The sequence below is a fragment of the Chrysemys picta genome, chromosome 24, assembly GCF_011386835.1.
Source record: "Chrysemys picta bellii isolate R12L10 chromosome 24, ASM1138683v2, whole genome shotgun sequence".
NCBI lineage: Eukaryota > Metazoa > Chordata > Testudines > Emydidae > Chrysemys > Chrysemys picta.
The window spans coordinates 3,515,682-3,530,880 of record NC_088814.1 but is presented as its reverse complement, the minus strand read 5'-3'; the positions used below and the strand labels follow the sequence as shown (position 1 = coordinate 3,530,880).

At 52.7% G+C, this 15,199-nt stretch overlaps 2 protein-coding genes across 2 annotated transcripts in view; one reads left to right on the top strand and one right to left on the bottom strand.

Annotated features, from left to right (window-relative positions):
- ERBB2 (erb-b2 receptor tyrosine kinase 2) overlaps positions 1-8,756 on the top strand; it is a 37,590-nt gene extending 28,834 nt beyond the window's left edge. The window contains exons 20-27 of the mRNA XM_008162725.4: positions 109-294; positions 1,172-1,327; positions 2,559-2,634; positions 2,725-2,871; positions 3,476-3,573; positions 4,267-4,440; positions 4,765-5,038; positions 6,444-8,756. Coding sequence (XP_008160947.1) covers positions 109-294; positions 1,172-1,327; positions 2,559-2,634; positions 2,725-2,871; positions 3,476-3,573; positions 4,267-4,440; positions 4,765-5,038; positions 6,444-6,814 — 1,482 coding nt within the window. The 3' untranslated portion in view covers positions 6,815-8,756. The remainder of the gene's footprint in view (positions 1-108; positions 295-1,171; positions 1,328-2,558; positions 2,635-2,724; positions 2,872-3,475; positions 3,574-4,266; positions 4,441-4,764; positions 5,039-6,443) is intronic.
- Positions 8,757-10,723: 1,967 nt separating this feature from the next.
- On the bottom strand, positions 10,724-15,199 carry MIEN1 (migration and invasion enhancer 1). Its single transcript, XM_065577613.1, has 4 exons — positions 15,040-15,199; positions 13,708-13,805; positions 12,536-12,612; positions 10,724-11,942 (listed from the first exon to the last, which is right to left on the bottom strand). The coding sequence occupies exons 1-4, from the start codon at positions 15,096-15,098 to the stop codon at positions 11,859-11,861; spliced, it is 318 nt and encodes a 105-aa protein (XP_065433685.1). The 5' UTR covers positions 15,099-15,199; the 3' UTR covers positions 10,724-11,858.

Here is a 15,199-nt window from a genome sequence, read left to right as displayed (position 1 = left end):
GGGAAGCCAGCTCTCGGGTCTGGGCTCCTGGCAGGATCTCCCCTGTGATGCCCAAGTCGAGTCCTGCCGGGGTTGATTTTGCTCTAAGCCAGTTTCTCTCCTCCCCAGGAGGCCTATGTGATGGCAGGCGTGGGCAGCCCCTACGTCTCCCGCCTTCTGGGCATCTGCCTCACCTCCACGGTGCAGCTGGTCACCCAGCTCATGCCCTACGGCTGCCTGCTGGACTATGTGCGGGAGAACAAGGACCGCATCGGCTCCCAGGACCTGCTCAACTGGTGTGTGCAGATCGCAAAGGTAGGAGGAGCCCCAGGGTTGGGTGAGGGGGTTCAGGTGCTGCTCTCCTGCCAGAGAGGCCGGGGGGACGACCAGCATCAGGCGCCTTCCTGCCACCCACAAATCACAGGTTCACATTCCAGCAGGGCCGACTCCGCCGTCCCACTGGGGAGAATTCCCAGGCTCTTTGGGCCCTGGGGTCCCCTCTGCTCTGCGGGGGTGTTAAAGACCCCGTGGCCAGGCTTGTAAGCATGGAGCTGGGAAGGGGATTGCCGCAGGAGCCTGAGGCCAAAAACCTCTCCTTGAAATTGCACAGTGTGCTGGTCGTTCACGCTGCCCCCCACTCCCCAGAGGTGGCTGCATTAGCCCTGTAGGCGCATCGTTCGTCAAGCCCGTTTGGCTCTTTCAGGCTGAAAGGTGCTGCGCAAACATAGGAAGCGATCAATATCAAAGCCCAGCTGCTGTTTCCTACCCCACCCATGATACACGGCCACAGCAGCGGCTTCGCCAGCTCTAGGGCCGTAGGGGGCAGGCTGCTTCCAGCACACGGGGGTAGTATACAAGCGGAGGATGGCCAGCCATAAATGAAGGGGGAGTATTGATTAGCGATTAGAGCAGGTGGGTGGGCATCAGGACCCCTGTGTTCTGTACCCGGCTATGCCACTAACTCACTGGATGGCCTTAGGCAAGTCTCTTTCCTGCTCTGTGCCTCAGCTTCCCCATCTATAAAATGGGGCTAATGTCTGTAAAGTGCTTTCAGATCTTCTGAGGCGCAGAGCACTACTAGCGGGGGGAGGGGTGGAGGGGGTGTGGCTCAAACCAGCTGGGTCCCGAGAACTCCACCATGGGGCTGAGGTGCTCCATGCTGGTTCCTCCCCCCCTCTCCCCCCCCCCCAAGGGGATGAGCTACCTGGAGGACGTGCGGCTGGTGCACCGGGACCTGGCTGCTCGCAACGTCCTGGTGAAAAGCCCCAACCACGTGAAAATCACGGACTTCGGCCTGGCCCGGCTGCTGGACATCGATGAAACAGAGTACCACGCGGACGGGGGGAAGGTGAGCCAGGTGGGGGGGTACCAGGGAACTGGACTGGGAGAAGCCAGCGGCACTGGGGCGGGGCCCAGACCCCAACCCTTTACTCAGAGACACCCTGTGCCACACTTCCCCACAGCAATGGCTCCCTGGCATCACGTGGCAACCATGAGCTGCCAGTGCTGGCCGGGCTGAGAGCCTCCTGCATTAACTCCATCCCATCCCACCCCCCAGCAAGGGGCAGCTAACCAAACCAGGGCCATGTCAGGGCCCCCCTGGGGTGCACAGATTTGGGAGGGGCCGTCACTGTAATGTATTACTTGGGTGCTAACGCCTGCGGCCTCTTTGCCATTCGGTGTCCCTCTAATCGGTCATCAGAAGCAGCGAGTGAGCCGAGCGTCTGGCTGTGCTGGATGAGGGGGATGCTGACTCCATGCACCGTTCCAGCTCATTCTGCAATTCAGAGGCCTGGCAGCAAACTGACGCACCCACAAGCCCTTGTAGGTCCAGTCTTGTCCATCTGGACAGGCCAGGTCAGGGGTACACCTTGCAGTCAAAACCCTGCTGGAATTAGCCTGGTACATGTCTGAGCTGCGTTCAGTGGCCGTACGCCATTGGTTCTCAAACGTTTGTACTGGTGATCCCCATCACACAGCAAGCCTCTGAGTGCGACCCCTCCCCCTTATACATTAAAAACACTTTTTTATATTTAACCCCATCATAAATGCTGGAGGTGAAGCGGGGTTTGGGTGGAGGTTGACAGCTTGCGAGCCCCCAGTTTGAGAAGCCCTGCCGTACACGGACCTAGCAGCTCTCTGCTACCTCCCTCCTGGCATCGGGTCCTGCCGGACATTTTGCTGTTGAGTGCCGACAAGGCCTGTGATGGATGGCCGAGCTCTTGGCTGAGACTGGTTCAAAACCTCAAATTCTTAGCACAAAATCTAAATCCAAAATATTTTGGCCCAACCCCGAAATTCCTCCATTCCTAAATGCGACCGTGGGCCTCACAGCAGCTATAATTTGGGTCCCTACAGCATCCATTCTCCGCTATGCACCAGGCTCTTCCCATGATGCACCATGTTCCCGCACCCAGAGGGGACTGGTGTATCATGGGTGATGTAGTCTGATTAGGGAGCCTGGCCCATATCTGCAGGCAGCTCTTAGTACCCGTCCTGTTTCTCCCTGCTCCTGAACACATGACAAGGCAAGGATGAAATGAACAGGTTCAGTCTGCTCTGTGTTTTTCCGGCCCCAGGTTCCCATCAAGTGGATGGCTCTGGAGTCCATCCTGCGCAGGAGATTCACGCACCAGAGCGACGTCTGGAGCTACGGTACGTTGCGTTGTCTCGGGGATCCCTAGCTGCAAGGGACATGGGATGAAAGTCCCATTGCTCCTGGTCCTGAAGAGCCTGTCTTTCCAGGAGTGACCGTCTGGGAGCTGATGACCTTTGGTGCCAAGCCGTACGACGGGATCCCGGCCCGAGAGATCCCCGACCTCCTGGAGAAGGGAGAGCGGCTGCCCCAGCCTCCCATCTGCACCATCGACGTCTACATGATCATGGTGAAATGTACGGAGGACCCTAACCGTCACGGGCATCCGCTAGCCACCCCCCACCATTCTCCACTTCTGGGTTGTACTGGCGGGAGGCAAGTTTGGGTCTTGGAGGCTCAGAAGAAAAGGCTCCAGAGTTCAGAGGATGGGGTTCCTCTTGCTACTACGTAACCGAGGCTTGCGGGTGAATTTGTTGGGTAAAGACCCTGGGGCCTAGCCTCTGGGATGGGTAATAGCCAGCTCTGTTCAACCAGTCCCAGAGGGCAGGGCGTCTTTGCAGGAAAGGCCAACATTTGGCTTGTGTCATGGGCGGGTGAGCTCGGCTACCTTCTGGGCACAGGGACTGGGGCTTTGCCTACTCTAATTGGGACAGAGGGTAAATAGGCGAGATGGACCCCACCACACGCTAAAAAGTCCTTCAAGCCAGCCTTGGTGGTGCAGCCTCCTGGGGTCGAGGTGACGTTCAGGCATGTGTTCCGAGGAGAGCGTCACAAGTAAGGGCTGGGAGGTGTCTCTTCACCAGGCCCCTAGCACTAGTCCCTGCTCCTGTATCGGTGAGCACAGTCTCACACGTGCGGCACGTGCCTTGGGCTCACTGGCACCTTGCTCTCTGCCCGAAGGTTGGATGATCGACTCGGAGTGTCGCCCCAGGTTCCGGGAGCTGGTCACAGAGTTCTCCCGTATGGCGAGGGACCCACAGCGCTTTGTGGTCATCCAGGTACGTGGAAACAGCTTAGGTCACTACAAAGCTCTTGGCAGGGAGCAGGGGGTGTCTCTGTCTCTCAGTGAGAGGCCCGGGCAGCAGCCATCTCCCTCCCCACCGCTTGGTTCCCAAAACCTTTCAGTCTTTGGCCTGCTGTGGGGGCACCAGTAGGGGACTCGCACCCCAACCCAGACAGTAAGTGTGCTGGCTTCACCCACCCCATTCAGCTCCTCAGCAAGTCCAGGACTTGGGATTCTTCTCTGCCAGCTGGGAAGCTAAAGTGGGGTGTAGGGCAGGGAACTACAAGCCAGCACTCCTGGGTTCTATCCCTGACTCTGATTCACTGGGCGGCCTCTGGCGAGTCACGTTGCTGTAGGTCACGTTCCCCTGCTGTAGCGGCAGGATAATGCTGACCTACTCCCAGGGGCATAGGGAGAATGAACGTCCATCCCGTGCTTGGGGATCTTGTGATGGAACATGCCAGAGAAGCACAAAGAATAGTTCCAACCTTCAAGGGACGTCCTTTTGGGGCCGTTAATCACCCCTGCACAGAAGGACTGGCAGCTCAAGGGCTAATTTCCCAACAGTATTGTCCTGCCTGCCCACTTGCCCTGGAGTTGTGATCCCATCCTGGGGAGTCCTTGGTGCTTTGTAGAGCATGAGAACGAGGTGAAATGCCCTAAACTCCCCTCCTCTGCCCCCCCATAGAATGACGACATGATGGGGCCAGCCAGTCCCATAGACAGCACCTTCTACCGTGCCCTGCTGGAAGAGGAGGACATGCAGGACTTGGTGGACGCTGAGGAGTACCTGGTCCCTCACCAGGGTTTCTTCAATGCAGACCCCTCCGCCAGCTACCGCAGCCGGATCCCTTCCACCAGGGTAAGCGCAGCGCACTCTGCCGCGGGGCCTTCACTTATCCAGACCGGGCTGCGGGCGGGTGAGAATTCACAAGGTGAGAGCAGGTCAGGACTGCCTGGGAGAACGGCAAGTGCTGCGGAGGGGGGCGCTGGTGACCCAGGAACTGCCTTCCCTCTAGGCTGGCTCTGACCCCAGCCGGCCCGGCTGCTAATGCTGCCTTCATTCACCTGAGGGGTAAAAGCCACTCCTCTCCCTGGGGCTTGTTGGGTACCTGAATCCCAGCTTCACCAGAGGAGGGTCCTCAGCACTCATCCCCCCCCGCTTTGTTCTCCTCCCACTCCCTAGAGCACCACAGAGACCCAGGTGGACGCGGAGGAGGCAGAGGACTCGGCCCACTACCCGTACCTGGGCCCGGCTCTCTTGGAGCAGTCGGAGGGCCCCACTCCCGACACATTTGACAGGGACTCCGTGGCGAGCAAAGCCCTTCAGAGCCCGCCCGCGCTGGAGGCCAGCACCCTCCAGCGGTACAGCGAGGACCCCACCAGCGTCTCAAGTGACAAGAACGAGGGGCCGGAAGCGGAGAGTCACATCAGCCCGGCCTCCTGCAGCATAGCTCCAGGTATGGAGGTCGGGCCCAGCCCTCCACTGCGGAAACTGCCCTTTTCTGGCCAGGGACTAAGCTGAGCATCAACAGGGGAGGTGTTCTTAGGGCAAATGCACAGAACTGGGACTCAGCTGATGGGCATCCCTACCCAGCGCTGCCACCAACACACTGGGTGACCTCAGGCAAGTCCCCTGCCCCTCTCTGCCTCAGTTTCCCCCTCTGAAATGAGGATAGCTGGCTCTCAGGAGCTTTCGAGACCAAATTCATGAATACTTGGAAAGTGCTGTCTATCTCCAGTATTTCCATCAGAGTGAGCGACGGCCATGTAATTATCCTCACAACCCCCTGGGAGGCACAGATGGGGAACTGAGGCACAGAGAACTAAGTGACTTGCCCAAGGTCTCAGGGCAAGGGGGGAGGTGTGATGGAGCAGGAAATTGACCCTGTGTCTCCGACCGCTCAGGCCAGTCCCCTAAGCACTGGTTCAGCTGTTCTTTGGGAGCTCAGCAAAGGGCAGAGCATTAGACAGAAACACTCCAGCCTCAAGCAATTTCTGATCGTGGCCTAAGGAAGGAGTAGGAGAGAGCATGATACAGGGCGGTTGTGATTTTAAAGACCGTGCCAACTGGGTGGAACCATCCAGCACTAGATAAGCGGCTCCTGCGGCTCAACGTCGGTCACTCCAACCCCACAGCCCCGGCCTGAGACTCTTGCAAAGATGCCTGCGCCCTGCGCTAGAGATGCTGTGTTGGCGTCGCCTACATTTTTGTTGCTTTATAGCTTTGGAGTTAGGCCATTTGTCTGAGTTTCCAGGCTGGGCCCGGAGGGGGGATGTTGGGGGGGAGGGGAAAGGAGGGCACTAAAACGAGCTGTTCTGCAGGTTCCACTGGGGGAAAAAAGTGATGAAAAGGTAAAACAATGAAAAACGGGGCAGACGGAGCATGAGCTTAGGAAGACTGGCAGCAAGGGAGATAGTCAAAGTATAAAATCTCACCTCCCGAACCACTAAGGGACCCACCCACCCACCGAAATCTAAAGCATGTGAACCTCCAGGAGGAACCATTTAGTGTCACACAGCTGGGAGCAAGAGGATGAAATGAAGCAAGGGCAAATTCAGACTGAACAGCAGGGGAAGTTTGATCTGTCCAGAATACAGGACTTTCCAGACAATTTGAGCCACCCAGCCCCCTGGCCTGTCTAAGGGTAATGGCCAGTAGAGGAAGCTGCAAAGGAAAGCAGAATAAAGCTACCTGGTTGTGGGAAAGTGGTGGAATGATTTAAAAGCTAGGCTTTGCAAAGTACTAAGAGTGAACGGGCCGGAGTAGTCCTGTGTCATCCCCAGGGCTCCAAGCTGCGTGGGGCGTTGGGAAAGGAGGCCCAGTTTCTGTGATTCATGAGACGTTTTGTCTCCCATTTGTAGAGTACGTGAACCAGATGGAGGATTGCCTCTCGCCTAGCAAGCACCAAAGATCCCAGGTGTCCACGCTTGAGAAGCCAAAGGGACACCTGGGAAAGAACGGGCTAATCAAGGAACCAAAGAACCCTTTCCAAGGCAGCTTCACCAATGCAGTGGAGAATCCGGAGTACCTGACCCCACACAACCTTTCCTTGGCGAGTGCTTTCACACAGGCCTTTGACAACCCTTACTACTGGAACCAGGACCCTTCCAAAGTCAACCCTGCTGAACCGGTCTCCACAACCAATGGCTTCACCACGACTCCGACTGCCGAGAATCCAGAGTACCTCGGCCTCACTGTGTCCATCACGCCGCCCAAGGACACATCAGATTAACAGCCGGGCCTGGTCAGCAGAGGAAGCTATTTCAGCCAAGGCAGCTTGGATATGTATCAGTGTATGAATGGTAACAATTCATCTATGCGGCGTGCGGGACTCCTGTAATGAAGAATAGCACCAAGGCCCGTAACTACTGCTCAAAGGCAGCTCTGCCAGTCCTCTTCAAACTAGATCTGGTTGAAGCTTGGAGATGACCTGGAAGGACTGAACAGGGCTGGTCCACGTCTCGTTCCAGCGAGCATGTAGGGACTGAGCACCGCTTTCAACAAGCCGGTCCTTCATTTATCTATGCAACCGGATTCATTTTGACAAATACCTTTGGTGTCTATGGAAAACATGGGACCTACGGGGTCTCTTCCATCTCCACCTTCTCTGTGCAGGGATTGTCAGACCCCTCCACTTCCACGTGCCAACCAATGGGCCGCTTGGCTTAAAAAAGCCAGAACCGGGACAATGGTGGGGTTGAAATTCAAGGGCTTTAATCGGAGTGATTCTGACTGACTGGCAAAATGTGAAACGAAGCCTACAAGGGTGGCAAACCACTGGCATCTCTTTTCCTTGCTCAGTCATTAACAGAAAGGGTGGGGGACAGGCCTTCATTCCCCTGGGGTACCGATAAGGCTGGATGTGCTCTCACAGCCTGAAGGGGGTGACCAGTAATGTTTTTTTAAGACACCCATGGAAAAGCTTTAACAGGACAAGGTTGAAAAGTGGTGGAGGATCGGAGCTGACTGCAACAGTGAGCAGCCCTTCCCTGCCCCTAAACAATTCAGAGCTGCTCATGCCGACAGAACTAGGGTGAAGCATGCAGCAGGCACTGTAGTTCAGAGCGTTCTCTGTAATAAGTAATCCAGAGCAGCAAGGGAGGAGGTATGACCAGACCACTATTAGCACAGGTACTGGCCAAGGACAGGACAGCTCAGCTGTCCGATTCAGCACCCATGCTGAAGAACAGGATGGGAACGAGAGACAAGGAACGGAGATCAGGGTACCGGTCCGTTCCCGTTGTGTCCAGCAGCGACAGCAACCTACTTAACAGACCTTCATTCCAACTGCCCATGGAGCTGGGAACCAGGCCTCTGTCCAAGCTCTGTGAAACGTGGGGGGTGGAGACAGGTATTGCTTTGCCACGATACAACCTCTCACACCATGAGATCACCCACTGAGCTGGCCACCCTTGCTTTGACTTCCTGTTTTAAGACAATGAACTAAAAGACAGGAGCACAGCCTGTTCCCACTGGAGTGGCACTGTCCACACAAATGTGATGGCTTCCTCATCACTCTACCTGTATTTATTTTTTTTAAATCGGCAGTCACTCATTGCCCCTCCAAATTATTCAAGAGGGCCACATATTACACTAAATAGCAATAATCCACTTCCAAAACTGGCTTGGGTCTTCCAGTGTGGCAATCCCGCAGAGAGACTTCCGTGAAAGCCTCAATCTCTCCCTCTATCCGTTTAGGTTTACATTGGTTTGTCATGCAATGCCCTAGATAACATTCAACAGAGGGTCCTGTGGCACCTTTAAGACTAACAGAAGTATTGGGAGCATAAGTTTGAGGTTCTTGCATCTGAAGAAGTGAGGTTCTTACCCACAAAAGCTTATGCTCCCAATACTTCTGTTAGTCTTAAAGGTGCCACAGGACCCTCTGTTGCTTTTTACAGATTCAGACTAACACGGCTACCCCTCTGATACTAGATAACATTCAAACCCTCCACCTGTGCTTCAGTTCAAACCTTCCCAGACCTACATGTGCAAGAGAGAAGTTTGCTCTTACAAAACTTCTCAGGGGGATGAGTTGACTTGTGATAAGACATCCCCAGATCCTGTTTTAAAATGTTGGTTTTATGCGTTGTACGAGGTGACTGATGGATTGTTTTTAATCATCTGTATCAAAACTATTTGTATATTTGATTGTACATTGTTTTTCTACTCTATTTGTCTGAAGTGTTTTTCCCCCCAGAGTGCACATCCCCTTTCGACTCTGAGGCAGATGTGTTTGCTGTTTACTTCAGCAAACATTAGAAGTAGGAATATTGAGCATTCAGCATCCACAGGAGATTGTAACACCTAGCACTGCTGTAGCATCCTCCTGTGCAGGGGAGCAAAGGGATGTAACCCTGTTACCTACCCCTCAGGGGTGGGATCTAGCTTAAATCATTTGTTATATAGGCTGGAAAACTGAGGCAGATACATGGCAAAGGCCTACTTTAAAATCTGTTTGATGTTAAACGATGATTACGATAATTCAATTCAATTTAGCCATCTGATGGGGAGAAAGGAGATCTGAAGCCTCCAGTCCCTGCCAGTCTTCATTCAGAGATGACTAATGTCTCCTACTAAGAGGGCAGGTTCACCTGCATTACCTGAAAAGACCTCCACCTTTCTGACTCACTGCTGGAAAAAGTGAAGGTAACCAACAGCATTTCTCAACCTGGAATCTTTCAATGAATGGTTTGATTAGAATTGGCCAACTGCTCCGTTTAACCTTGATTATAAACTCCTCAGGGCCAATGAGGTGCTTAGATATCGTGGTGGGGAGCACAGTAGAACAACAAAGATAGAACAGAAATGTTTATTCTCTCTGAACCAGCATTTCTGAGCCTGATAGCCAGTCAAACTAGACACCATCCTCATTAAGATGGAAAACATACCAAAGGGGAGAGTAAAGTCATTTTTTTCTGGCCACTAAAGCAAAATCTACCTGAGAAGAAATACTTCTGCCCAATTTGCTGAACTAGGAATCCTATGCAGGTCTCCAGCCAAGCTATCTGAGGGAGACAGTCTCAAATTTCTTTGCCAATGTTGTTTTCACTAGAGAGAAAGAGGATTTTGTGATATATGGCCCATCGTGTCAGCTCTGTCTTCTGTATATTCCAGCAGCCGTTATGCTTTGAGCCAAGGAGCTTGTTAGCTGTGACATTAACACATCTGAGCTGTTCACCTTCTATCTTTTAACTCATTTGCTTTTATAACCAGGGAACCTCTACTGGCATTGAAATACTCAGAGCCTAACCTTCCTGTGTATGCACAATTTCTAAACACTAATGTAGGGCTGGTCTACACTAGAAAATTAGGTTGGTTTAACAACGTCGGTCAGGGTGTTAAGCCGACCCAAGTCTCTGTGTAGACAGTGCTGCTTCCTCTTGGAGAGCTGGATTACCTAAAACGATGGGACAACTCCTCCCGTCAGCGTAGGTAGTGTCTACACTGAAGCACGCAAGTGTACACTTAGAGTGTAGACAAGGCCTAATCCTTCCACCCACAAGGAAAATCTCCTTTGAGTATCTGCTGCAAAAACAGCGCGGTTGTACGTTGAGATAGCAAACGATGTAAAATGCTAGTGAAGACAAAGGCAGAGGGAGTTTTTACCTGTATGGAGCTAGACCAGGTCAACCCCAGGGGGTCCTGGGATTGACCTCATCTAGCTGTATACAGGTAACAAATTCCCTATGCCTTTTGTCTCCCCTAGGATTTCACATCATTCGCTATCTCAATGCGCAAACACACACGTTTTGTTGGCAGCGAAGACAGCTTTATTTTAGGAAGAGAGAACCTGAGGCAAAAGACCAAGGGACTGCCTTGAATGCAGATGCACAGATGAAACGCACAAGTGCTAATTATTCATCTAGCATAAGGCACTCACAAGCGCAAATGTAACTGTTTTCTCTGAACGAAAGGTACGTACCTTTCTAATCAAATGGGTTGCAACCCACAAGCGACACATTTTGGGCAACCCAGAGTTCCAGATGACTGAAATCCATAAACAATATTCACCCTGAGCGCTACTGTCACCACAGCTAGAGTTTCAAAGCTTTCATAGCCAAGTGCACTGTATCCCTATCTTATAACACAGCGATAATCTCCCCGGTCATTTATACTCCCTGACAAATTAAAAAGAAGCAAGGTTTTACTGTGATTTTATTTACTACTGGCTATTTTTTTTAATACACAGTCTATAATAAATAGAATTACCCCCCTTAAAGCATAAATTAGACACTGGGTAGCCAGAATTTCATTGGCACTGCCAGGTCCTTATCTTTAACACCAGCATTCTCTTAAGTCACTTAGCACTTTATCCTTTAGCTCATTCACCCCCTTGGCATTCAGTGTCAAAGGGCAAAGTCATGACAATAGAAAGTGAAAATTGGGTGTTAAACAGGAGGGGTGGGGTGGAGGGGGAAGTTTTCTGCAGGGAGCAGATGGGCAATTAGAAGTCAGTCACTAATTATGGTTCTCGCAGGAGGAGAGGAAATAAGAAAGGGATTTTACTATCCAAAAACTGATGTCTAATTGATCCTGCTTTAGCACTGGTTTAAACAGTGACAAGGGTTTTTTTTAAATGATTAACAATACTATTTAGCATTTAAGAACAATTCAGTTCTTCTCTAAAACCTTCTGATCCAAATCACCAGGTCTTCATAACCACTGTGGTCAGTTCTCTGCCCCAAAACACTGACTCTCTCATTTCCATATCACCACAGTGCTAAGCAAAACAGGCAGAGCTTTCTCAGTGCACTTAGAACTCCTGGTCTCTCATAGACTCCACCCAACCTACCAGGATTTTAAAGGAAGGTGGCAGCAAGCCAATTAGTTGCCCTTGTATGTGCTACAGAAATAGGAGAAACAGGGACATTTATGGAGTGAGTGGAAGAGGGGTAGAAAATGATGGCGTGGGGACGCTCTCCTCCTCCTTGGGGCTTGGGTGGCTGTCTGGGATTAGATGGCATGCACAAAGTAGTACCAAAGTTTAGTCATTCCTACCCAACAGCAAGTTAGCTCTCAGCTAACCCATCCCTGGTCCCAAGTCACCTGATGTGATGCCATTCCCCACAAGCCTCTTTGTACAGCAATGTTAGCGATTCAGGTTACCTTGATGTCTCTTCCACACATGACGCTGCCTGGCCATAGAGTAAGATAATTAAGCCAGAAGGCAGAGAGGAGCAAAGCAGCAAGGTAATGAGATTTAAGAGTGGATGGGCAGAGTTGAAGGTGATCAGAACAGAAGGCCTGTAGTGACGAGGAGGGTGCTGCCGGGGCTACAGGATGACACAGGGGGGACGGCTGTTGGTGATTTTTTCTAGCGGTTCCCCATTTCTGGCTCTTCTTATTGCTTCAATGAGCTAGAGAACAAGAGACAGAATGGAAAGGCATTAATCCCTCCATCAAAGATTCTCCCACAGGTCTCTAATGGAGAAGATTAACTGAGCCCTCTCCACACGGATGGGCCAAGATCGCAGAAGCTCAGCCTGAAAGAGTTTCAAGGGCCGGACTTTCCGAAGATGCTATGCACTCCCCTTCTGAAAAATCAAGATACCTTAAAAGGTGTCTCAAGCCAGGCATCCAAAATCACTACTCGTTTTTGAAAACGCTGGCCAGCGTTTCTAAGCTAAGTAATATTAGAGGCAGGCAACAGTTTGTGGTTTAAGCGGCATTAAAGCATTTTGGGCAACCCAGAGTTCAGGATGGTGTCTGAATTCTTGTTACAGGCAGCAGGGTTCTGATTGTAATAACATGCCCTTCAGCTTGAAACGTGCCTTGATACACTGTCAGGAGAGTAGCAAAGCCCTAGGATGATGAAATGCCTTTGAAAAGCATGTCACTTCCAAAAATAGAAAGCTTCTCGGTCAGAAGGGGGTTGTTGTAACAGGAGCGTCCCTATAGGCACATTCCACACAGGCTGATGCAAGGGTCAAGCTGGGATCTGGATACTTACATCCTTCTCATAAGGAAAGCCACCATTCTCTAGTTTGGAGAAGACAAGCTGCCCATTGATTTCAATTTCAAAGGTACCTTAAAAACAGTAAACACAACCGAGCTGTAACAATCCACAGACACTTCCAAACTACATTTTTAATTCACTGATCAGTCCCACAGGATCACTTACTCAAGGCTGAAGATCAGGGCATTCAGTCAGTTTAAGCATACAGACAGCAAACAAGGAATAACATCTCTAACTGAAGCTATGTTATAAGCCTATGCTAGGCCTGTCTTAAAATACGTGCTTTTAATCCAAGGATCTCAAAGAGCTGCATAAAATGTCCTACACCTCACCATGAGGTCAGGAACTATTATCCTTGCTTTACAGAAGAGGAAAACAAGCCACGTGACTTGACCCTGGTCACCCAAAAGGCATGACATTCAGATACAGAACCTAGGAATCCTGCTGTATTCGATTACACAGCTTCAAATTTGCAGTGAAGGATCAGTTTCCTTGTGCAATAATATCCCAACATCCTCGTACAACTGAACCAACCTGAATAATGTTAAGTATCCTCTCCCCCATTAAGATTACTGCCCACATCACTTGGTCTGAGGCAGTGACCTTATCAGACACAATGTGCTAAGCAGGGACAGACTGGACTGGGTCGTATGCATGTGTGGTGCAGAGTCCCTTGTGATAAGACAAGACAGGTCTGTAGTGTAGCAAACACAAAGGTGATTCTTCATATGCACAGAGCTGTGTCCTGCCCAGGGCCCTAGAAGATGCAGATTCCAGCGGGTCGCTGGTGAAAGGGCTTTCCATAGCCATGAATCTCAATCAAAAAAGCCCTGCCCCACCCAGGCTCCTGATGGTTTCAAACTGAGATCCAGCACTCGCTGCATTCCTGTTGACTCCTATATTCTCAGTTGGCTGCAGAAAGAGGTAGTTCTTGTGGTTAGCAGATCCTGGCCCAATGAGTTACATATCCAATAGGAAAACCATGTGTATGGCACCAAAGCTGTCTCCTCTCTTCTCCCACTTACTTTTAACCCCTTTCACCCTTGAATTATTTGCCAACACACAAGACGTGTCACCTAGGTGCCCTTTAGAGGACAAAGCTTTGAGGCTGCAAGGTTGGCATGGTAGCACCTAAGTACTTACGAAAGTTTGGTGGAAAATCCTACCTTTCCCCCCGAGCCTGGATTCAATTTCTATATCTGGGTACTCTTCTTTCACTGCACTTGCCAATTCCAGGTATGTGGACTCAAACCCACAGGGCTCACTGATAAGAAAGGAAGAAAAACAGATGGTCGGAAAAGGCACACACAGGGTAAAGCTTTGGAGATGCGACTGGAGATGCTGAGAGGCTAACACGGGGGAAGACGAATTTCAGTGCCATTGCTATGCAGAGCAGAGATCTAGTGGGAGCTGAACGGCAGAGCAACATGCAAAGAGGTTGGAATGGATATGGGGCATCCCCCAAAGACCATCACCCCATCATATTCCCACTGAACCCCACATCCCCCTATGCATCCATTACACTACAGTCCCCGCTCTGTGAACTGCCAATAACTCCCATCTGCCTAATTTAGCCCACCACTAAACACTCCCCCACCATATTCCCTCCATGACAAGATCCCCTCTGCAGCCCACACAACCCCCAATGCTCCCAAGAGCCCACACAGCCCCCCAACGCTCCCAACAGCCCCCTAGAGCCCACACAGCCCCCAACGCTCCCAACAGCCCCCTAGAGCCCACACAGCCCCCCAACGCTCCCAACAGCCCCCACTGCTCCCAACAGCCCCCTAGAGCCCACACAGCCCCCGCTGCTCCCAACAGCCCCCTAGAGCCCACAGCCCCCGCTGCTCCCAACAGCCCCCTAGAGCCCACACAGCCCCCTAGAGCCCACACAGCCCCCGCTGCTCCCAACAGCCCCCTAGAGCCCACACAGCCCCCCAACGCTCCCAACAGCCCCCTAGAGCCCACACAGCCCCCAACGCTCCCAACAGCCCCCTAGAGCCCACACAGCCCCCCAACGCTCCCAACAGCCCCCACTGCTCCCAACAGCCCCCTAGAGCCCACACAGCCCCCCAACGCTCCCAACAGCCCCCTAGAGCCCACACAGCCCCCGCTGCTCCCAACAGCCCCCTAGAGCCCACAGCCCCCGCTGCTCCCAACAGCCCCCTAGAGCCCACACAGCCCCCCAACGCTCCCAACAGCCCCCACTGCTCCCAACAGCCCCCTAGAGCCCACACAGCCCCCAACAGCCCCCACAACCCCCGCTGCTCCCAACAGCCCCCTAGAGCCCACACAGCCCCCCAACGCTCCCAACAGCCCCCTAGAGCCCACACAGCTCCCAACAGCCCCCTAGAGCCCACACAGCCCCCCAACGCTCCCAACAGCCCCCACTGCTCCCAACAGCCCCCTAGAGCCCACACAGCCCCCGCTGCTCCCAACAGCCCCCTAGAGCCCACACAGCCCCCTAGAGCCCCGTATCCCCGGGGCCGGGCTCTCACCAATACTCCACCACGATGCGGACCCCGGCGGGCGCCGCCGGCTCCGACCCTTCGCTCATCGCGGCCCCACAGCCAGCGGCCCCGGCTCCTCCCCGCTCAGCGCTTCCGGGTTCCCTGGTCACGTGCAGGAGGCGCTTCCGGGATCCGCCTCTCCCTCCGC